The sequence below is a fragment of the Anomalospiza imberbis genome, chromosome 9, assembly GCF_031753505.1.
Source record: "Anomalospiza imberbis isolate Cuckoo-Finch-1a 21T00152 chromosome 9, ASM3175350v1, whole genome shotgun sequence".
Classification (NCBI taxonomy): Eukaryota; Metazoa; Chordata; class Aves; order Passeriformes; family Viduidae; genus Anomalospiza; species Anomalospiza imberbis.
Window position 1 is genome coordinate 24,483,284 of NC_089689.1, and position 25,466 is coordinate 24,508,749.

At 38.8% G+C, this 25,466-nt stretch overlaps 1 protein-coding gene across 11 annotated transcripts in view; it reads right to left on the reverse strand.

Annotated features, from left to right (window-relative positions):
* Positions 1-25,466, reverse strand: part of LOC137478706 (cytosolic carboxypeptidase 6-like) — an 886,432-nt gene that overhangs the window by 526,798 nt on the left and 334,168 nt on the right. For all 11 annotated transcript variants that reach the window (XM_068198695.1, XM_068198694.1, XM_068198699.1 and 8 more), the window contains one exon: positions 3,397-3,613. In XM_068198695.1, the coding sequence (XP_068054796.1) occupies positions 3,397-3,613 (217 nt within the window). The remainder of the gene's footprint in view (positions 1-3,396; positions 3,614-25,466) is intronic.

The following is a 25,466-nucleotide window of genomic DNA, read 5'->3' on the forward strand; positions in this document are numbered from 1 at the left end:
AATGGAGTGAAAGGAAGTACCTGGCTCTGATTAATCCTGGTTCTCTTTAGAGTGAGTAATGAAAATAATGCCCAGACAGTGTCAATTTGTAAAGTGGGTTGTAGGAGTTGAGCCAGGCAGTCCAAAACTCATTTAATTTATTATGCATGTCCGTGGAATACTGGTGGAGGTACAGGTCTCATCAATTGTCCACACAGTTCAATCACACACAGGCAATTTGAACTACCAGCTTCAAATGACAACACACTCCAAAATTCTGCCAAGTCTTAAGAATTGGCTATAATGCTACACACATCGCTACTGCACGTGAGACTGAATAAATATTATAAAATAGGTACTGTAAGGTAAAATGTGCCTGGGCTTATATTTTCACAGAAATATAAAAATAGTTTAAAAAAAAAAACTATTTAAAAAATAGTTGTGGTGTGAAATATTGCATAGTATTTGCTGAAAGGAGAGGCACATCAATAATATGCAAAAAAGTAATTCCACAATTTTAAAAAGTGCTCACAGATTTTGAACTTCTGATCTGTTGGGGCAAAGCAAAGAAAATCTGAAGTTATCCAAGGCCAATAACAGCAGAATGAAAATAGCAGTTTAAATGGTACCTGGGTGACTATCTCAGCTCACTTGCAAGAGAGACTATTTTCAAGAACATTTGGCACATCTAGAATGTGGGATAGCTCTCTGAAGTAAAGAATATAAGCATTAAAAGGTCAGAAATAGTACAGCTAAGTTATCCATTTAAATGGGAATGGGAATGGGAAACTTTTCCATTTGGCTCTGAACCATTTTGTCATTCTCCATCCTAATGACAATTACATGTCCCATACTGATATTTCACTTTCAATTTTCATAGAATTACTGATAGTATTTCAGGAGTTAACGGAGGCAGAGTACTTTCTTTAGAAAAGATACGAAATTAGATTAGAAATTAGATTGCCTTGAAAACATTATATGCAGCAAAATGTGCACTCAGAAATCCTCCAGGAGTAATCCTCTAGGCATGGCTTCTTGTGACTTGAGTTTTACTTTTCCACAACAAAGAAAAAAAAAACCAAACCGAAACAGCTCCAAAGATCTGTGGTGAGATTCTGCCATCTCCAAGAGACACAGCTCAAAACCACATAATCCAGCAGAAGTGAAATTGTGTCAAACACTTTCCCATCCTCCCAATCACAGACAGCAGCAGGGGGCTGTGAAATTCCCCTGGAATGAACCCGAGGGGACCAGCAGCTGCGTGGCAGCTCGACAGATGTGCTGCAGCCTTTCCCTTCCATGTTCTCCCTCCTCAGCCCCATGCCCAGCATGAGGACTCCAGAGTTTGTCCTCAGACGGCATCTTTAAAATACCTTTCACCATGTGCTGCCAGGGGTATCGTCCCTTGGCCAGGAATAGAGCTTCTGAGGGCCTCTTTATGCCAATCTGATTCCTCTTATCTTACATAAGGGGCCAGGGCAGGGACAGAGCTCTCTTTCTCAGCTCTAAATCTATCCTATATGGCACGCAATTCTCCAAAGTACAGCCAGCTTCTGCTTTTATGGAGCACAGTGCAGTGAAGAATGAAGGATCCTGTTTTTCACCATTTAAAGATGTATGATAGCAACAAAGCTCTATGTTAAAATATTTAACTTGCAGAGAACTTATGGAAATTGTCTATTCAAGCTCAGCAAAGACATTAAATTACCAAGCTGTTCGAGGACAGTTGTGTGTGGAGAAAAGCCAGAAATGCTCTGAGATTGTAATGTTGCTCACAAAGATTACAGCATGAGCCTGATTCAGAAGCTTTTTTATACAGCTTGGTGAGCTGCAAAATGTTACCATATCATTTTCTGCAAAACATACTGTGTGTGTACATATAGATATAAAAGCAGGACTTATACACTGCACATTTCCTGCCACATTTTGAGTGGCATCTGTTTGTTTAGTGTGCTGAAATATGAAAAATAATATTTAGCAACTACTGGTAACACAATGTTAACAAGATTTAAGAGTATAGCTCTGTCTGTCAAAATGCAGATAAAAGACAAATCCTTCAATCTCTGTGTTTTAATCAGTCAGATCAGAGGTTTGATGAATATGCAAATGAGACTGTTTATACACTAGTTTCAGAGTGAAAGGAAACAAATTCAGTTTCATTATAGAATTAATGACAGCTCTGTCCTCTAAGATTAATAATTAAAGCCCTACACACATTAAGATGATAGTGCTCTTTCCGCCCAGCCTCTGCAGATTTTACTTTTCTATTTTTTAATACCCCTTTCCCTGATAATTGTTTGTCCCCCTAATTGGAATAATTAATAATTAATGCCAGTTCATGGATATGGAATAGTCATCTTTAGAACAAGAACTGTACTTAACCTACAAAAAGGGTTACAAAACTACTTTTTTTAAAATTCTGTTTTTACTCTTCTCTGTAAGTTAATTTTTTCCTCCAAGCTTTATGCCACCATAGGAATCTCAATGGCCAGTTTTAATGGTAGAAGACTTTCATTTGTTTCAGTGCAGGGGATACATATGATTTCATTTTGATGTCCACAATATATTCTGGGTTTCTTTGCAAAGCCCCTGCTGCTGGGATCAGCAGCCTTCACAGCTTTCTGATTCTGAAACACACACTACAAGTTTAGACCAAATGACATCTCAGAGAAAAGATTAAGTGTGGTACAAGTGCATTATAAAGTCTGAGAAAGCAAAAGTTAAAAAAAAAAAACAAGATATTTGAGCTATTATTTTTTAATCTGATTTCTGAGTTGACATGGGAGTGGCTGAGTCATGCTTTCTAAATCCCCTGGACAGGGAACATTTCAGAGGAAGATTATAGCAAAGTGAACAGAAGTTCAGCCTTACCATTAACTCTCCTTCCTGCTCCAGAAGAACTATGACACTTCATTTTATGTGGCCATTAGGATCTACACAGAGACCACTAAATCCCTTCTAATTGCAAATGACCAAAGCACGAATTTTTAAGAGAAAAGAAAAGAGCTGTTTTGTGCATGTTTTGCATTATTTTATCAAGAAAAGTTATCTTCTGGGTCAAAACCCCCATATTTCTTTCTGAACAGAAAAGCACTCCCATAAAGACAAATGCTCAGAGTACTCTAAAAATCACATTTCTTCAATAAAGCTGTTTCAGTTTCATCTTTTAATGTCTTTAGAGGTGAACTGATCCTACACAGGAATCTAGCATTGCCTTGTCTATCACAAAGGAAATATTTAATGTGAAATTAAATTAGCATTTGCCTATATCTCACCATGAAGGTACACTTCCTCCTGTGTCATTGATAGCAAGAAAACAAATATGTGTATGTGGGTGCTTTAGCAAGGATGATGAATGGTACTCTGGAAGCATTTAAGGATAGATAGACATCCATAATGAAACCTGCTGGTACTTACCACGCTGAGCCCCAGCAATTCTCTGCAGAAGCAGTCCATGTTCCTCCTCTGGAGGTTGTCCAGGTAGTGTTGAAGGCGAGTGTAGGTGTAGGGGTAGCAGTAGGCAAACTGGTAAGTGTCGTCCTCTCGGTCGAAGCAAAAAGCAAAGGACATGACATAGTTCTTCCTGTGGTCTGGGCAGCGGTAGTAATACACATTTTTGGAGGGGATTCTTTGCCTGAAAAACAAAAACAAACAAAAACACGTCTGTAAGTTAATTTTTTCCTCCAAGTTTTATGCCACCATGGGAATCTCAATATGTATTAATTGATGCATATCAACACGGACGTAAGAGATCTGATCTGTGTGAGATTCAGATTCCCTCCAAAGTAAAGGAAGTGGAGTAGCTTGAAGAGCTCAGGAGCTGGCAAGGAGATCCCGGAGCCTGTGTTTGGGAGCACCTGTGCAGACCAGGGCTGTGACAGCTCCAGTGCCACTGTCACCACAGGGACTGCAGCTCTGCCCGGGTGCCCAGGCTGGCAGAGTCACCACAGCAGGGAGAGCATCATACAAACAGGGAAATCCATTCCCACAAAGTGAAAAGGATGCACAGGCTGTCCAAGTATCCTCTACTTCACTGTCAGGCTGCTGCCACCTCACACCACTTTTAGACAGGCTCCAGCCAAACCTACACCCTTTCTTTCAGGTTCAATTCACCAGCACAGAGACGTGGCACGGCTAATGAAGGAATGTCAGCATAAGGCAACACTGACAAATCTATTACTGAAATTCAGAACATCTTACATATATATATATATATATATATATGCATATTTATCTCCTTAATAGTCAGGATACATATCAACATCTAGCCAATGAATGGAACAAAAGATAAATTCTTGAGGTTAAAAAACAAACAAACAAACAATCTAAAAATCATACAAATAAAACTTCAGGTACAGAAAATAGCCAGGCCTTAAAATAGAAAGTAAAGGAGAAAAGAGTGTTTGCTCCCATTCCAAATTGGACTGCTGCTCTCCTCAACATTTCTGGTTTATCTGACAGGACAGAAATGAACGTACATGATGGTAAATAATTATAATAAAGACATTTATGTCATTGTTATCAAGGTGGTATCTCTTTGAGGAATAACAAATATCTGCCTGCAATCTCTCACACAACTCCAATTATTTTCTTACTTTTCAAGAGAAATAAGTAATGTTTCAGAGGTGAGACAGAAACTCGTTCTATGGATGAGAGATGTTCACTATTTCTGTGATGCTTTGTTCATTTCTTAGGCGGAATTTCCAGCTTTATTGAGATAGGAATAGTCTCCAATCATGCCATGCACTTGTAATTTGATGTAAGTAACTTACTAGTCATGTTTGCCAACAAAATGCTGTGGTCCTGCAGACTTTACCTGATTCAATTACACAACCTTATAAACAGGTCTTGTCTAATGATTGAAGCAGATCTCAGCTAAACTGGGATCATAGTGAGGGAAAAGCATAACAAGATTTACAGACATAGCACCAGTAACGTGTGCCTTTTTAATCATTCCGAGAAGCTGGTCTGCTGCAGAGCCTCAGTTTTGGCCTCTCATTGCTGATAAGAATTAGAGGACAAAACCCTCTCATTATACACAGGTACGTGTTTGTCAATTAGCAGCAGTTAACAAGTCTGACCAGCAAGACTCAGGATCTACAAAGAAAAACAGAAAGGAACTGATGTCTTCTTGAGAAAGCAAAGCAAAGAACCAGTGATGCAGTTAATTACACTCCTGCCCTTTTTAATGCCCTCCTTCTTGAACTTTCAGGACCTCAATAACTTACTTCACCATCATGAGTGAACATGAGCCAGCTGTGCCCAGGTGGGCAGGAAGGCCAGTGGCACCTGGCTTGTATCAGCAATGGTGTGGCCAGCAGGATCAGGACAGTGACTGTCCATCTGTACTGGGCACTGGTGAGGCCACACCTCGAATTTAGATTGGATATTAGGAAATATTTCTTCGATGGCAGGGTTGTCAAGTGTTGGAAGAGGCTGTCCGGGCATGTGGTGGGGTCACCGCTCCTGAAGGTGTTTAAAGGATGTGTACATGTGGCACCTGGGGACGTGCTTTAGGGACAGCATTGCCAGTGCCAGGATAAAAGTTGGACTCAATGATATTAAAGGACTTTTCCAAACCTAATGAAATCTATGATTTAAAGATTTTTTTGTTAAATAAGACATTTGCTCACCACTAAGATCTGGAAATTCTATTTAACACATGAATATAAAAGACAGAAAAACAAACCTTTTATTCTTTTTAAAAAAGTATCAGTAGGGAAAAAAATGCTACCAGCCATCTGCATGCAGCCCTCTTACCTAATGGTTTTCTTCAGTATCTTAACATATTTCTATCATTTTCCCTTACTCTGGAGTGCTATAGGACATCCCTCATTTGATCTCAAATCAAGCAGATGATATGGCAGTGGGTAAATGTATTTCAGCTCCCAGTCCTCAAACCATAATGCAAGTTTAAACAATGTGTTGCTGAGTTGTTGAACTTTATTTGTTTCCAAATTAGCATGGGGAAAATAATAAAGGACAAGCCTCACTTTGTGCTATAAAAATTTCATGTAAAATGAGACCAATAGGAGGAAATTCAGGATTTTAGAAAGGCTAATGCTAATTGAAATTCATGTGCTGATAGTTAATGTTTAAATTACACATAGTTCTCCTTGGTTCAATAACTTTCTACTTTTAAGCAAGTTGAAGACAACTTTGTTAATGTATTAAAGGCACTTTTGATATTTCATTCCCTTTCCCCTTCATTATAAAAGCTAAGCATCTGTTTTATTATCCACTTTGACACATCACTTTATGGCTGCATTTGGCTATTATGGCTAATCTTAATGTCTAGGACATCTGGTATTGACATTTCACTATCTGGTGTCTGACACAACAGCAGAAACCATCCTCAGTTCCTAGGTTTAAATTCACCCTCTCAGGGCAAAAAGTGCCCAAACTCTTAATTCAAACCGTATCTTCCAAAAATAATTATAATAGTACTCCTGTCACTGCTAATCTATTTTTATCTCTCCTAGCACTTTGTCACTGCTAATCTATTTGTGAGTCATACAGAGAAAGAGAGTTAGCATTTAGATACCAACAACACATCTTTACACACAGGAGCTTAATCAGATTGAGATCTTATCAGGGAATTAAAGAAGAAAAGAAAAAAGGGAAAGAAAAGGAAAGAAAAGAGACAAAGTGCTAGATATCACCAACTGAGTTTTTGATAAGGAAAAGACATTGCTCAGTTCTTGAATTAACCTTTGTGTCCTAGACACACTATTGTTTACTCTTTCCCTTTTTTGTTCTATGCCTTCTGGAAAAGGACACCCACACACTGTGGCAGCAGCTGCTCCTATTAATTTAAAGCTATTACAAAAATTAAAATTAAACCCAATTACTTTGGCTGGTTTATAGCTGGGGAACGGCTTAGTCTGATTGTTCCCTCTGGTTATGGACAAAAACAATATTCCTACCTACAGGCAGCTGCCAGTGGAATACTAATGCATCTAAGGCCTGGCAGGAACAGATTCAGAATGCAGAGTCTAACTGCATTTCTTACTAAAGAAAAATATCTTATCATGGATCTGCAGAAATGCACCAGCTTCTTACGCCGTGAGTCACAATGAAGCTGATTTGTAGTTAGAGGCAGGAAGGCAAAATGATGGTGGAAACCTCAATGCTCTGATTTGTCCCTTTGCATTTCCAGGCAGCTCACACTCAGCAATGCATCCTGCTAATTGATACACAACTGCCCGGATCTCTGAGCTCCTGAGTGGTTATTTAAAGGAGAACCACCTCCATTCCAAGCACAGTCACAGAGAATAACGTGCAAACAACTCATTCCTAGCCTGTTTTCTAGATGTATTTAAAGAAATGAAGCTTGATATCACACATCAGTTTGGCACAAATTCAGAATGCCTAGTCTTAAAGATAAACACAAAACTCTTTCTGTCCAAGGAAGAAAGAGGCACAGAAATGGAGAGTTTCTCTCTATTTTGATGCTAACAATCCAGTGCCAAAAGGCTGAGCCTTTGAGTGTCTTCTCTTCCTGTCTGACAAGGCAACACACCCAACCCAGTGGATTTGTTGCTCCAAGTGTGAGTGTGCATGAGCTTTCCTGTTCCTGTGTTTGCAGCAGCGTAGTCTGCAGTCAGGACATTTGCTCTGTTTTGGTAGTGTGCATTAGGATCAAATTTGTCAGTGTACAAAAAATTAAACTTAAAATTGTTGTCCTTACCCAGTATCAAAAACCTGATGACTTTAGAGGCCCCAAGATTTTACTCCTTGGTACTACAAGAGGCAGTAAGGGTTATAATTCAGAACTTCAAAAACTTAATCCTAACTACACTTACAATTTGAACACAATTTTAACTTCAACTCTAAGAATTTTGACTTTTAAATCAAACTTGTTATTATCTGTCTTGCTTTTTTTTTTTTTTTTCCTGCTACTTTCTGCTTATTTCCATTTGAAAATTGGCCGTTAATCAATGCTTTGGAGGACAGACACTGGGGGTACTGATCGTACTGCTTTGCGGTATCTAAGTTTTAAACATAGAAGGGTGATAATCAAATCCTCTTGTGGTACCACAGCACAAGTAATTACAAAATAACAATTTTTGGAATGCTTTCCTCTCCCTGTTGCCTGACCAAAGCAGGGAGCTCTGGCCCAGCCAAATTCCCAATGACTTTAATGAGCGGCATAAATGGTCTTTGGACAGATTTTAATATGGCACTCATAAAGTGATTATTCAGTCCCTTGCCTCCACAGGATCGGGTTAGACATAACCCAGTCAGGAGACTTCAAAGTAAGATGATGATCTTTGGAGCAAAAACAAAAAACTGCAGGTGCTGTAAAAAATCAATGGCCAAAAGAAAAATTACTAGATCTGACTTGTAGAGAAATGCTCAAGTTGTGGTGCAGTGTTAGCTGTGGTGACACACTGTGGTGAGCATTTTCAATTGCCATCGCTTTGCACAGGGAGGGACACTACTCAACAAATTCACAAATTTCCAAGCCTGCCTACAGAACTCAAACGGGTGGGCCTGAGTCACGATCTCAGACAAAATTAAACCTACTGACCCCAAATTTTGATTCTGATTCAACTTTGAAAAATAATGTCCATTTATTTTCTGACGTTGTCCTAAATACTAGATTTGGCTACTCTTTCTGGGCTTAAATTTTAGTCCTAGAGCTGGATGTCCCCAGTTATTAACTGCAAGAAATCCAACAAACTCTGTACAAAATCTAAGGATGCAAATCTTGTGCTGTAAACTCCTCTTCTGGAAGGCAGCCCTTTTCTTCCTGACTTCTTTCTCTGTTAGTATAAGCCATTATTTTTCTTCTTGCTTATTCTTGTTGACAAGTGGAGCTGACCATCTTCAAAATTCTTAGCTTACTTGTGACAAAATAAGTTTGTAGGGTTTTTTTTCTTGCACATAATTTTATATTTGATTCACAGAGCATGGAGTGACAGTGAATATGTCAGATGGTGTTAAATATTTTTTGCAGACAACTGAATGGGTTTTGGCACAGCTAACTCAGTTTCAGACACTGCAAAACAAGTCCTGCTTTTTTTCTTCCTACTGTGTATTACAATGTTCCCCAAATATTTTCATAATTTAAGACCTCAAGATTTTCCACCTCTAACAGTACCTGGTTTCTTCTTCTTAAGTACAAAATCAAAATATTGTGCAATTCAATTTAATAAAAATCAGAAACTCTACACATTAAGCATGCAGCTTTCATTTTAACTGAAATAATTAAGCAACATCTATCAAAACTGTTAGGGAATTCAAATAATAATGAGCTGCGAAAAGATTGCTTGTAAAGTCTTTTCATTCTTTACAACTTCAAGGAGAAAACACTGCATTTTTAACCATTAAAGAAACCTTTTCTGCCTATAACCAGAGGGAATCAGTGGAAGTCATTACTGTTAAGAGTGACCAGAAATAGGGAGGAAAGAGTGTACCATGTGGGAAGCACGGGAAGAAGCAGAGAAGGGTCATGATTATGAAGCAATGCTGAAAACCTGTCTGCAGGTTCTGCAGAAATGAAGTCACCAACCTTCAGATTGCCAGAACTAGGAGAATGAAAGCGAGGGCTGATAATGTGTAAACTGGCAAGAAATATTTTTTTAAAAGACTGAATTAATTTTAAGCAAATAAAATCTCTGAGGGATCTTTGAGGAATATTTGAAGGATTGAGTGTTGCCCTACCTCTTCATATGAGATAGGGCAACACTCCATCCCTCAAATGGAGAAAAGTGGTGTTTCAGCATCTCCAAACCTCAATTTGGTTTTGTGGAAGGAGGCTTCATTCAATACCTTCTATTACTTCTCACTTGTCTGTGTCTCCTAAACATGAAATTTGTCCACAAATGTCAAAATTTATCACTCTTACGACAAAACACTTCAGTATATCTGAGAGCAGCTGTCAGCTGATAGCAAAATCCAAAATCTTCTGCCAGCAGCAGGTACAAGTGCAATTTCCAGTGGACAAGCAGCCAATTCCCCTTTTGCCTCCCTCCTGCCTACCTCCAGAGCCAAAGCCATACTCCCCCCTCCATCTTTTTGTTTATTCTGCCCAGTTGCTAAATCTCAAACTGCAGTGACTTCTCTGAAGCAGCAGTTCCAACACTGCAATTATTCTACAGAAACTCTCTTTTAAACTGCAGGGATAATGATTGGTGCTGATTTTTTCTTCAGTCAAAATATTATTTGCCTACTGACCACAGGTATTCCAGCCATGGATTGTTTCAACAGAAATATCTCTATGCAGTGTTTGTAAATGACAAAAAAGGAAGAGAAGGTGAAAAGCCAACTTTCCACTAGTTAGCCATGCATGTGTTGTGATTCTCTGAAGATATCATGAGTACAAGAGAAGGATGCAAGGGCCAGCATTTACATCCTGAAACGCAGAAGGAAAAAAAAAAACAACAACCAAAACAGATTGAAAATAAAATTTAAAAGTGCTTTAATTGGCACATGAGAATTTGTGATAAGAATCACTGAGTGAGGTAAGGAACAAGGGAAGTAAAGGAGTGACATGCTGTTATAGTTCCAAAGTTTGTGGTGTAGAAAAGAAAAACAAAAAGATTTTGGAGAAACTGAGAAGGAGCAGCCACAAATGCTGTAAATAAGTGGAAAAATTTAAAAGAATAAACTCAGCATAAATAATGTTGTACCAGAAAAAGGTGAGGACAAGAAATGTTCCACCTCAGCACAATTCCTGTCCTGTCTTTGACCTGTACCAGATTCTCTGGCCACAAAAGAGCAAAGCTCCTGACAACTTCAGAAGACAGTTTGCATATACTGACATCAGGGAGCAAATAAGCAAATAAAATCCAGAAGAATGTGCATCACTGACTGCATTGGAAAATAAGGTAGGTCAGGAGACAAAGAGAAGGGGACAAGATTGGCACACCATGACCACACCAGCTACAAATTGGCCAGGAACAAGGTAATGGAATGACTTAAAATAAATGCCCTTTTAGGTTTTTGTTTTGTCTACTATCTCTGGAAAGAAAAGTCATGCTTGAGAGAATCATGACCTGGATAGGAAAGGCTGCTTGGTGAGAAATAGTTAATGCTTACTAAGAATCTCTTCAAAACACATTTATTTCAATTTTTTTCCAATAGAAAATTCAGATGAATTCCAAAGAATTTCACCAAACAATTTATCCATTAGCATCATAATTTAACATCTTCATGACCAAATTCAGCATTTTACTCAGTAATTCTTTCCTGTCTCCCCTATAATCTGACATATAATCCCTCCAGATTATGCTGACTGGAAAACACATACTTACAGGATGATACAGGCTGTGAAACTGAGTCCTTATGATGTTTGGAGCATGTGTTGGCCTGGGAATGAGGGACCAACCTCAATCCCAAATTCAAGTCCCTGAACTGCATTACCAGTAGACCACTGGGTCAGCTCTAATAGCCTCTTAGCCTCAATTACCTAATTAGCCTTTTCTTCAGTCTCCTCTTCTCCCTTTCCCATCTGTTCATATATTCCCACCACTCCCTGTTCTTCTGCAAGAATAATTTTTAAAATCTATGTTAACTTCATTTAGGTTAGTCTCAGGTGACTTCTCTATGCAAGAATAATTTATAAGTCTCATAAGAGCCCCAACTGGAAGAAGCTTTTCAGTAACATATGAATTCTGAAATCCATGTTTAAAATGTTGATGATCTCAACAGTCTAAATACAAAGTTGAGATTTTTAATTTATGTCATTTAGATGTGAATTTTAAGAAACTACCAAAGGAAGGAAGAACAGGTAGGAAAGAGGTTTTTGCCGATTGTAGCTTGGTTGATCCTGAACTGCCCTTAGCAAGATCTCAAACCCTCTGGAAGCCTTTGCCTTCCCAAAGTATATTATTCCTGATAAAGATCAGTGCATCTCTGATAGTAGATGATGTATGAGCAGGATAAAGACAAAAGAAAACAGGAAATTGTCGTCATGGATCAGACTTTGTTAGCTGGGAAAACTTCCCCATAATATTTTGTTTTATCCTCTCATCTGTCTACACACAATGAAGACCGAGTTCAGTAATTCATTTTTAATGCCCCATTTCTTACGCCTTCTAGCACCTTGTTCACTTTTTCTACCATTACAGCATCTCAAATGATTCTGCTGTGGAACTGCCAACAGCAGTGTTCAGGGCTTTTCCCTTTGGTCAGAGGATAACATTTTTGTGTGGTTTCCTCCACAGACTAACTTCTCATTTATCAGGAATGAACCTTCTTGCTAGATCACCCAGAAGTTTGCAGCAGTGTGCTACAGGCTTAAATTACTTAAGTAATTACACGTCATTTGTAAATGTTACCACCAAATCCTTCACCTCTCTCTCCCAGGATCATTAATAAAGATATTTAGCATGTGACCTGATAGTTAACTTTAAGAAACACAGCTGCTGGCCTTTTAGTGGGATGAAAACGGACCACTTAGCCCTCTGCCTTTTTGTTTCCTTGTCGGGTTTTGATCTATGGGGATACTTGCCCTGTCACCATATGTGACTACTTAGCCTTTGCAGCAGTGTCTTGTGACAGACTTTGTCATATGCTTTTAAAAAGTCAAAATACATTATGTCAGGCAGCTCGTGTCACTAAGCCTGGGAGCTGAAACCCAAAGGTGAGGAAACATTCCCAGGAATTCCCAGGGGGAAAGTGTACCTTGACATCCAATGCAACCGGAGGGAGGTAAATTGGAAAGGGTGGCGAGGAAGCCAGAAGCACCTTTCTTTGGCACAAATTGCAACTATACATCTAAGTATAATTGTATTTTTTCTGTTACAAAGGGAGTTACTTCATCACAAGGAGAAAATGTGAAGAATATAAAGCAGCAAAATACAAAGGTTACATTAAAAAAAAAATTCAAAATGGGGGGGGGGATAAAAAAGAGACTTGTCTTAAAGCCTTCTGCAAGCCATGGTAGTCTGAGAAGCTGTTTAAGCCTCTCTTAAGAACTGGGAGCCTATGCCTGGTTCTCAGCACTGTGCTTACTTTTCCAAGGGTTGAAATAAGGAAAGTCAGCAGAGGGGTGGGAGCTGATAGGAACAGTGGGTGAGAGCACCGTGGACTGCAGAGCATCCAGAGCTGTAGCCAGCAGAAGCTCTAGGTGTGGCCTGCCAGGAAATGTTTGGCTGGGGGAGTGAAGAGCCAACAAAACAACACTAGACGAAAACACTACTGGTACAGTTACACCTCAGGAGCTGGTTATTGCTACTCTGAACATCCAGCCTGTCGGAGTCCTCTTTGACCCTTTTCAGGAAAACTGAAAGTGGTCTAACATTGTTTATTTTGCCACCCAATTCCTTTTTGTGAGTAGGGGAAGTTCTGTCTCTGAGCACCCGTGAGTTCAGGACTGGTTTCTGGGAAAGGGATGATGTCAGCATATCACCAGATGACCCCCTTAAATTCAGACATAGCCTTTGTTGCTGTCAATCAAGTCCAGGGGAAAAAGGGTTATCTAGCTCTTTTTATTCCTCTCTCTTTTCTGTGGGGCACCAACAGAGGCAGGATGCTGGGCTAGAGGGAATTTTGGTCTGATCCAGGATGATCATTCTAATTCCTTTTCATGGGCACATTCACAGAGTTCTAAGCAATGTAGTGAGACATGGTTTTTCTTTGCTGAAGCTGTTCTCATTAAAGTCTCTCACATCACCATCTTCCAGGTGTTTTATTATTCCCTTTTAAATTCCTGTTTCGACCATTTGCAATGTGCAGATGCAATGCTTACTGGTCTAAATATAGGATAAACTCCAGATACTTGCTAACCCTCTGGAAAAGATCTTGATTTTAATGAGAGTACATATCTTTGTTAGCAGTTCAGCTAATTCATTCCTAATCTTCCTCAGAATTCTTTTATACATAAATGATGTGGGACTGATGATTTGCTACTTTTTAATTAATCAATTTGCTCCATCTTCTCAATCTCTGATAGTGCCTTATCTTTATTTCCAGAAAAGAGCAGGTCTAAGATAGGTACCTCCTTGTTTGCTATAAAGACTGACTTAAGCTGTAGAACCTCCTGATTTCTTTGCATGAAAGCACATAACTTTAAAACATGTACAAGACACGACAATGTGAGAGCAAAATAATTTAAATTCAGTATCGAATTTTTTTTATTTCTTCCCCAGGCTACACATCTTGCACGTACACAAATTTTATTCTCCATGCTCCTCTGTAAGCTCCTTCAAATTCCCTCCTTTCACCTCCCTCCATTGAAAAACTATTTTGTAACATCCTCCTACTCTTGAGAGTGTTGCAGAGTACCCATCTCCAAGGGTGCTTGCATTTCTCTACTACAAGGAGAGGCTGTAGGTCTCCCATTTATCCCCTGTGCCAGCATGTGGCCTGTTAGCAATGGCAATACTGCATTTTCAGGGCTAAACGTGCATTGTGCTGGGAAGCCCTGCCTTTTGTGTCCTTTAGTTATCCCTTCTGGAGACAGCACTCAGAGCTATCGCATTAAACACACAGCAGAGAAAAAAAAAAAAAGAAGCCTGGAAGGAAAAGCCTCAGTTTTCCCAGTCAGAAGGGAGCAACAAACATGGCAAGCTTTTTCCTTGAATGATGAAAGTGAATGAAACAGGACTTCCATACGCTGGCTCACAGACCAGGGGCTACTGCTTTGCAAACGCCCTGGGCCTCCCAGCTCCAACACATGCTGACCTCCATCCATCTCCCCACTGAGCCCAGCTCTAAGAAAAAACACCACCTAGATGGCCACCTAGAGAACAAAATCCTTATTTCAGTGAGGGGGAAAGAAAGTTCTAATATTTTATTGCTACTCAAATCCTTTGCCATCTTATTCACTTTGGTCTTTTTGCCCGCTGATGCTGGTTCAGAAATAACCTAAGCAGGCTTTCCTCCCCAGGTGACAGAGATGACCCCAATGCAAGGGTGCTGGCCTCAGCCTGCAGAGGAAATAAAAGACAACTCCCTCCTTCCCTCTTTTCCAGCATTCCTAGCTGCTGACCCCCAGAGCAGTATTGATGTAAGTATCTTGCTCTCTCGGTCTCTCCTTATTTACAGTACACATGGAAACAGAGGGAAAAAGCTGGGAGCTGGGGGCCCGGGCAGTCAGAAACCATTGTACGCACATGGTGTTCCTCATCCCAGACACAAAGTTAAAAAAAATGAGATGTTGCAATGGTTGGAGCTGTTGAAGACAGGTGAAATTGAAAAATGGTGTGTTACACTAATCTTGTTTTTCCAAACTGTATGTGTGATATCACCCAGGCCACTCCAATTTTTCACAATAATAGTTACAGCATCATTTTTCTTGATAGCCCTTTAAAAAATATTCATTTTGGGAAAACTCTGTGGTTCGTGTTTTTGCTTTTTTTTTTGCCTCTACCTGAACAGTCAGTGTCACAAAATGGAGCAACTGCAATCCTTATGCATATTTAAAAGTACTGCCCCATTTCACCATGCTGAGTTTGTTTAGACTACAGGATCATTACCTCCTTTACCCTCTTCTGCAATATAACTAGACATGATGGCGAAGGGAAGGGAAATGTAAGATACATTTTGTTAAATTACGCCAAGTTTTATTTAGCCTTGAAAGACTCTTCACATTCTCCTGCAGCTGACAAAGTTCTAGACACTTTTCCTTCCTCTTTAGACTGTTATAAAACACAGTGAGAGAACACACACTCTGCTCCTAGGTCAGCAGGGAGGCTGATACCCTGTGAGAGGATGGGATGAGTTGTATATCAGGTAGTTGTCTACAAGCTGGTAATCACCAACGCAGTGCAGAACTTGATATCTGGTCAACAAAAGCAATTTTTTCTGTGCTCTCAGGAAATGCAATCAAAATAGAGGAGACCCTCCTCACTCTTCACCCTTCAAATATTCTCTGAGCTAAATTTTTAGGAAGCTCTGGGAAGAGGTATGGAGGTTTATAAGAGACAGCTTGAGTTCCGAGTGACAGATATGTACCTGTAAAAACTATGCCTCCGATGATTTCTAGGCACACACTGTAAGGCTCCAGAGAGGTTACTCTTAAAGTCATTGTTCAAATGTTTGCACTTCCAGGACCTAATCAGTGAGATAATTGAAGCAGATGTTGCACTAGTTGCTAGTCCAGACCAATCACCAAATTCCTAGTGAAATATATGTGGTGCCCGTAGATTCCAGATGAGAAAAAAGTGGGCAGAAAAAACCCTAAAAGAAGGTCTTAGGTCACAGGTGCCAATGATAAAATTAAAAAAAGGAAAACAGAAAAAAAACTAAGATGATGGGGTTGCCTTCTATGTTTCTCAGTATTTCCTGAACTGATCAGCAGCAACAACTGTAAAATACAATTTAAACATGAAGTCATGCATGGAAGGATGTGAAAACTTTATGTAAAGTGAAATACAATCAATTCCATCTGCTTTATCTTTCTGTTTTCTTAATGCAATATTAGCAAGTAGCAGTAATGCTCCTCAGTTTCTTTCAGGTCTTTACCCTGCATCACCATGATGAGTTACCCTTACCTTCACCATGTTAGACCACCCTGCACAAAAACATTAGCACCTACAGAAAAGCCAGTAGAACTGTCACTGCATTTTCTTTATATTTGGTGTAAGGTTTTCTGGGGATTATTTTACATTTCTCCCAGGAACGCATCTTTTTCACATTTCTAAAGGCTTGGTCCAAGTATTAACTTCCATTTTGGACAAGTAAGGCTTTATAGGACTGGCACTTTTGTTAAAAACAGCAGTCTTTACTGCAATAAGGATGAGGTGTTGAAACAAAGCATCTAAATATCTTCCAAAAAGTGTCAAGAAGCTGTAATATTTATGCTTAAATAAGAGAAAATAAGAGAAAGCAACATATGGGATACAAAACTTTTATAAGCAAATCATTTTCAAAATGCTCCATATATTGTGTATTTCCAGGAGAATGACAGGACATTTGTCAAAATACTTGTAGGAAATTTTTGTAACAGGACTAGATAATACACAGCTCTCAGTTTAAACACACAAATGGTGAAAATTTAGCTTGTAATAACATTAAATACTTAAAGGCTTTCAAGTAGGAGTCACAATTTTCTTATCTGTTGCTTTTCCAGGCAATACCATGTATTAAACATTGTCCCTTTGGTCTTTAAATGGGACCAGAAGGCACAGAGGTGTAGTTTATCCAAACATAGGTGTGTGCTAACTATTATGGCCAGCATCTTAGGAAATTTAGCCATGTAATACTGAAGATAAAATGTATAGTGTTTTCACTGAAATAGTGGGGAAAATTCAATACACATACAATTAATTTTTAAAACATACATCAAGCTATTATGTAGGTCACTGGTTTGAAATCTTTGTAGAAGACCTTGCATCAGCCTCATTTTCTCAGTTGTACATTATCTTAGCTTTGGGCAGATGCACAGTCCTGCTGAACATGAACCACAGTTTTAAGCAGGATTCATAAATTAGGGTTTAGCATTAAGAGGCAGGAAGGTAGATGCCATTTCCTATTCCATTAATGACTATAAAAATTCAAGCACAGGAAAAATATATGCTGAAAGGTCTTAAAAGTTAATGGCTGACTTTAGAAAAGGAAGCCCGTATACTACATTAAAACATGAAAACAGAATAACAAAAACTATTTCTGTGTAGTTTTATACACTATTTTTATATATAAAAACATAGGTATGTATTATTTAAAGTCCCACAACACTAACAATGAAAATATAGAATCTCTAAAAGTTCTTTAGCTTTATTTACCTGGATTGGAACTGGGAGAAAAAAGATATCATGGCTTATAGCACTTTCAACTGGATGTGATCATGCTCATATTCCTTTATGAATCTCTGTCTCAGAATCATTAAACTTGATGTCCATTAGCCATGAGGGCCTGGCTGGTTAAACCACTTACCCCAGACATAATCCACATCCCACACAGCAGTGCTGATGCAGATAATGTGGGCCTGCAGTGCTCCTGCTGCACAGATCGCTGGGCTCTCCCATCAGGAGATGCCTGACTTGTGTTTGTCCCATGCTGCTGCAGCATGTGACACATCAAACTCCCAGGGGAACAGGCTAAAAGGTCGAGGCATTTTCATAACTCAAACAAACCAAATCTGAGCCCAACTCTCCATGACAGACCAGTTTGCACTGCTGCTGCTCTCAGCCAGTTCCTAGCACTCGATGGTTAGAATGCAGTGTGGATTTAAGTGACAAGACACAGCTATTGCAGACAACCAGCACAAAAACTGCCTATTGCTGTTATTATTTAAAAATTGCTACTATTAAATTCAAAATAGACAATATAAATGGAAACATAAAAAAAAAGTGTTGTCTTAAGTTGAAATTATGAATATCAGAAGGCAAATTAAATGACCTCAGGAATAAATAGGAACAGCACACACCAACCCTAACCCAGTGCTTTTGTTTCACAACTGTCTCTCCAGTGCCTGACTGGCTGAAGCCTCTAATCTGCCAGATAAACATGCTGTAACTCATCATTTACCCCCCAAAACCCCCTGATCAGCCAATAGCTGTTACAGCCACACAGTGTCCCAGGATTTGCACAGTCAGGAAAAACTCCTCAAAACTGTGCAGGAGAAATGCTGCAAATCCAAACATGAAGACCTAAAGGAAGGACTGTAGATGCAAAATTTCATACCTCCTGAATGATGACACAAGATCTCTGACAGTTGTCTGAGAGAGAGCTAATGGAGCTGGCAAATTCAAGAGATAAGAAAGGCACAGCAGCATTGCCAATTAGAACAACGGATTGAACCGTCAAAAGCAAACACATCCAGCCAGAAGAGCTCATGAGCCTTAAAGCTTTCTCCTTTTCTCAACTCAGCCAGTTCATTTCATAAAATATTCTACCTTTAGCTCATATCAACTTCATGACTGAGCATACTTGGTACAGGTTAGTTGTGCCTTTGATTCCTTTTCGGTCTCTCCCAAGCAAACACTCTAAGTGACTCATCGTACATCTCCACTTTTCCTGGAATCGTGTCTCATGATTTCCTCCCACCTCCTTCCACCACTGTAACACATTTCATCGGCAAAAAAATGCAAAAACCCACTACAGACTTCCTTTGGGAAGCCATGGTCATAAGAGAAGTACAATGATTTAGAACAGTATTCAAAAATCAGAATTGTTATCTGTCAGCCAAACCTGATAATCGGAGTAAAGATTTTATGTGTAGCTTAAAACCTGGACTATCCCCTAAATAGCTAGGCCACCTTCAAGCTGACCAGGGAAACATTAACATTAAGCTTACAAATGACACCTGCACTGACAGAGATGAGTGGCTGGCATATCTGACTTCAGCACTTGCAGGCATTACTATGCAATACATTAAGCCAATCTAAATAAACAAAAGTTTATATTACAGTAGTTAAATTTAAGTCCTGTCTTCTCTTTTCCACCATGTCTTGCAGGCTTTTACCCTGCAAAATCTCATATCTTAGCATTAAAACATTTTATTCTATCTCAGAGGATGAAAATGTCTCTATCAATATCTCACTGTATCTCACCAGCCTTTTAAGACCAGTTTTAGGCATGTAAAGAATAATGAAAAGTTCAGAAATTTATTTTGATTTCCTGCAATATGCTACCCAACAGTTTTCTGTTGTGTTATATGACCTTTCTGCCTAGCTAGTGTTTTGCTATTGATTTTAATTACTCAGTTTAATTTACTGCATGCCAACACAAAGCTGTTTACTCCTACTTGCCAAAATGTTGTCGTAGTCTCCCAGAGGAGGGCAAAATGAGAAAACTGTACATGTTTTACAGTTACATGCTATTCATTATAAAGAATTTAATAGATTCACTTCACATAAATGTCATCGTGCTCACATGTAGCCACTGAACACACCAAAACATCACACAGGAAGGCAAATTCTGAGCCATTCAGAGAAGAGGTAGAATATAAAAGTCTTAATTTATGAAAGGCTTTGACTTGAGGCAGTTTAGATTTTCTGCTTTGCCATTCTCCTCAGAACAAGTGAGGGAGTTAGGACCATATGTTCCCCTTCTGCATAAAAAAATTACGGACAGAAATGAATGAGTCCTAGAATCACACAGTGACTATTAAATTCAGGTAAATTCTACCTTGTCCCATAATCCAACTGCAGGGTGAGAAAGAGGGAATGCTGATTTCTGACCACTCTTCCTATTCTTGCCACACATCACAGAAATGATGAGAACAAACCTCTTTGTGAGAGGATCCTACAAGCAGAATGTTTTTCCAAGAGAAATTATGTCGGCATAATAGAAGTTGGCAACACTGGAAGATGAAGGAAGCTCATTTCTGAGGCAACAAGGCAACAACTGAGCCCTTAAACTGAGCAGTGCTTATCAGTCCAGTTCCTCTGTGAGGAGACAGGTAGGAAGGGATAGTAGGGTTGGAGAACTCTGGACAAAAATCTCAGTCTCTGACTACACCTTGGAAACACAGTAAGTGAATTAAACATTTTATTTCTTTGGAGACAAAACTACTAAAAGAAAGGCAATTTTAAAACCTTCACACGAGCTCAACATTTCTACTAGACATGAAAATTCACAAAAGGTAATTTAGTTCCCATATAATTATTTTGAAACCTACTGATCCATGGTTATGGAATCCTATTGTGCTGGGATTCTAGAGACCCAAAAAAATGCCCAAACTTGCTCCAGTGATGAATGAAAATAGCTTTTGGTACATTTGATCATCTTTGAAAGTATGCATTATACTGACTAAGATTCATGTTTTTTAAACACCAGGTCATCTACCAGCTCTTTGATTTCAATTGTGTTTAAAAATAGGATCATCTGATGATAGTACTGTGTTATAAAAGCTTCACCAACTTAGCTCAGTTGTAGAGTGCTCTTGAGGAATGATAAGATCTTTGGACAAAGTTGAATATCAAGATGATACATGCTAAGAATATGAAAATTCTCTATTTGAGTACCTTGTTTACAGAGTGAGAGTCAATCTCCTGCAGAACCTTTGAAAATTGTATTTTAAATTAGGGGGGAAAATGATCAAAAATACGAAACCCATTAATTTTTCATACTGCTTTGTATTTGTTTATTGCGGTTTTATGTTTACCATAATATTCTTCTGAAATTAGAGATTTTATCCTGAGACTCTCACCACTACAAAGCATTTGTAAAACTATAAAGTCAAGCTCTTTAAACAACACTTGTTTAAAACCATGATGATTCACTATGAAAATATGCATAGCCTAAAAATTTCTTATGACCTTGATGTAAATCATAAACTGAACAAGACTTCCCTAAAATCCAGGCCTATGTTGGCTCAGTGCAGGGACAGATTTACTTGAAAGCCTCCATAAGAGTGGAAACGAGGCAGGAAATCTTACCATTGCTTCATCTTCCACTGTGCTTTGTACAGCTGAAGGACCAAAGGGTTTTTGGAGGGGAGACTCTGCCTTAGAACGTTGGCTGGTAGTTTAGAGCTAAATCTTCAACAGGTTCTCAAGTCTAAATAAAGTCTATCTGCTGCCTGTCCAATACAAGCAGAGTCAGACACCTCTGAATGTGAGGCAGCAAGAAATGCCCAGGACCAGGACAATTTCATCTGCTCTGTGATCACAGGATAATTCAGGTTGGAAGGGACCTCAAGAGGTCACCAAATCCAACTTCCTTCTCAAGTTAGGGTCAGCTATGAGATCAGACCAGGTTTTTCAAGAGGTTTATCCAGTCAGGTCATGCAGACCCTGGTGACTGTGGCAGTGCCATTTGTTAGACACTATATTAGCACTTAACAGCACTCAGGACACCTGCCCAGCTTGAAGGAGACCTGCCATGACTCTTACTTCTGCCTAAGAGTTGTCCCCTCGGGGCAGGGACTAACCAGTCTGCTGCTGGCTTGTCTTGGACAGGAAACACCTCTGTTCTTACATACATGGTCCATTTTAGATGCAGGGAATTTGAAGTTTTGTTGGAAAGAAAACTTTCAGCAGCCCAGCAAAGATACTTTCTCCACCTACCTTATATATACTTGTTTATGCAAAACCTGGAAAGTTCTCTGTGTCTTGATCCCACTCATCAGATCAAGTCCAAAACAGGCTGAAGAGGTCCCAATTTACAAGTCTTGGCAGAAGCCAAAGATTAGGACATGGCTCCTGACATTATTACAACAGACAAATGTATGGATGCATCCAGAGATAGGTCTCTAAGCATCCAAGAAATTCAGAAGTCAAAACATAGGAACTTAGAGACCGAAAATATTTGTGAACTTACAAAGCTAGACAGCAGCTCTGAAGGGGCTTTAACAACTTCATATCTATACTTGGGTTTCAATAACTGGAATCAGGCTCAATTCTAGCCAAGTTCTTGTGAAGATCCATCTTCTAGACTAGGCAACTGGCAGAATGTTACAATACCAAATGGTAACAGCACCAAAACACAGCAGACCTCATGAAAGCTCATTAATAGTCCCACAGAGCTAAAATAAATACGATGCAAAACCAAAGGAAAAAAAAAATCAATATTCAAAACCTTATTTCCAAATTCTCCAGGTGGCACTGTGTACAAAATTATACATCTAAACTCAACATCTAGTCTTCCAACACCCAGTATTAAAAATGCCAAATCTGAAATCATTTACCAGCAGGCGTAATGCTTGCTATCATTAGCAGCACTGCCCTAAATCAGAGTGGTAAATAGTAAATCAGAGAGACTACTCATGGCAGTAAGCATTATGCCCACAAGAGTTTATAGTTGCCAGCCCAACAAATGTCATGCTATGATTTTTCTAGCTGTAGCAGTAATAAGATGCCAAACTATACAGTGAAAAATTACATAGATGCTGAAAACATATTTGGCTTTTCTTTTTTTTACACATGGTCTATACAGATTCAATGAGGAAATGGAAGTCTGTTACTCCAATGCTGTAAGAAATAAATAATCTTCACTGCAGTTTATTGTTCCATCCTGCAGATTTTTTTTGACCACTAGTAAATGATTTTTAAGCAGCATGCAGACACGTAGCCTACTCGTCTACATACTTTCTAGGGCTTACAATCCTTTGTCAAAAAGAAAACATCTTCACACAAGGCTCTACACCCAACAGGACAAGCAAAGTACAAGTTGTTTCTTAATAGCCCACAAGGGTTTGCAGCAGGGCTCTTGCAGATCACTGTCTGTCCTTGTGAACACACTTGTCACCAGCTGATCCTGCTGGAAACACTGGGCACTTCCACAGCTAAAGTCATGGCATGGGCTGTAGAAGACCTGCTTTCTGCCTTGAGAACTACTCATCTGCTGCTTTATGACATTTTAGAAGTAACTTCATTTTAAAAAAACAAAAAAAAGCAAACAAAAAAAAACTCAAAAAACAAAACCAAATACCTCACAAAAAAATTGAAACATTCAGGTACCTTTTTTTCTTCTTTTTCTATTTTTTTAAAGATATCAGCCTTTTTCACAGGCTCTGTAATTTATTGTAAACTCTAGTGTGAATCCTTAGGACAAAAAATCCTTGATCCTAGGAGACCAGTGAAAGTTGTCTTAAACCTGACAGATCCTTACATATCATGACTATGAAGGTTTTAATGGATCATGGACTGAATTATGAAATTCTACTATGCTATGGCTTTTTTTTTACCCTAAAATTAGGATTTTTCCCTTGAAAGACCATTAAAACTTTCCCCCATTATTTGTTATGATAAATCAGCCTTTACCCATAACCAGCTTGGAGACCTCTGCAACTTCTGAGCCCAGAATTTCCATTTGAATGAGTCATGTTTTTTTCTCACAATAACCCCAATTCTCTCTTCTTGTTAATATGGTTGCCCTTGGTGCTGCATTAGCTAATCCCTTCAAGAAGCCAGCTAGCAGGACCAGGAATTGGAAGTTCAAAGGTCACCCCCAATATCTCCCCAGTGGCAGCATGAGGTGAGCAATGACACAGAGATTTTTTTTTTTAATAGATCTAGCACCCTTTGCTGCTGACAAAATTACTCCCTATGACCTTGTAGCATGTAAACATTTCCTATTTTATACAGTACCTCAAGTTTTTTCTGCTAAAGGAACATGACTCTTAAGATTTATAGTCCTGGTCATTTTGCATTTGAAAATATTTTGGGTTACTCTGTTTATTTATTCCTCTTCCTTACTCATAATAATACCCTAGATACCTAAAAATGGTATCACTTTTCTTATATGAAAATGGGCTGTCTGCCAGTTTCTGGAATTTAGCTCTCCAGCTAGACCTAGCCTTTTTTAATATTCAGAAGATACAGATCTGTTATTTAACCAGAATACATTTCACTATGTACAGATTCTTGGAGTATCTCCTTTAGAAGTGCAATTATATACAACACAGGGCTTAACTTAATTTAAAGAGTTAGTTGTGCACTGCCCAAAAAATACAGACCTGCTTTTACAAACCTTCAAAATCAAAACAAACCAAAGGTATATAAAAATTACTGTGTCCACCAAGGATTGTCAGGCTTTCTCCCAAGAAATCAAAGACATTAAAAATACCAGATAACTTTTTTTAAATGCTCAATCCCTCACAGAGAATTGCAGGGCAAAATACTTCATGAGCACACAAAAAAAGCTCATGTTCAGAGGGTCTTGTTATGACTTATCTCTCTGGAGGCTGTATAAGACATTGTCTTTTCCCACTGTAGAACCTTTTTATATGTTCTGCTCGGTCTGATTTTGGAAAGAAAAAAGGACATTTTGTCTCTAACAGTCCGATTCAGAATAAGGCATTTATCTAAAAGGAAGATGTAAACTGGGCATATGCAGATGCATGCCTTAATTTACTGTTTGTTGTGACATCACCTAAAACACCCCTTGAAAGTGACTACTCTGTTTTCTGCTTTTGCTGTATTGTCTGTGAAATAAATCTTCATACCAATGCATGTATACATTTTTTTGCTAGAAGTTTTGCAAAGATGGTCTTGTGAGATTTTGACATTTGTACTACAAAGTCCAGTTTAGCTTGGAAAAAAATAATGGGTAAATAACAGAGGTTTAACTTTAAAAACATACATCTATGTAAGAAAAAATTTAACAGATATTCTTCACACGGTTATTTTTCCATTCATAATTCCACTTCTTAGAATGCAACAATTACCTTGCTGGTACAAAATAACCTTGCATTATACTATTTCTGCAAAGAAATAAAAAGGGAAAGGTAAGTTATAATATATTTCAGAGGTGAGGAAATACTTATGTTACTGTTTCCATTGCAATATCATAGCTTTGCTAATGCCAGCCTGCTGCGCAGGTAAAAAGAAAAAGGGGGAAAAAAAGGAAGAAAGGAAAAAAGGGAAGAAAGGGAACCTGGTTAATTAGAGTACAGTAGCTGCTTTATTGCAGCATTACTGCTAAGTGCACTGAGATGCCTTCCCATAGGCAGGTGCCGGTGGTTGTACAGCTCATTTAGCCTGGGTGAGTAATGTCAGATCAGGAGGAGAGAAAGGCTTGTGTCTTCAAACTTTCAATCTGCCTCCATTATCTGTGATCAAGGTGGAACCACAGGGGAGTGGAATTACTGGCAGGTCTAGGACAAGTGAAGAGACAGTGAATCTATAAGACATATTAATCATCTTTCC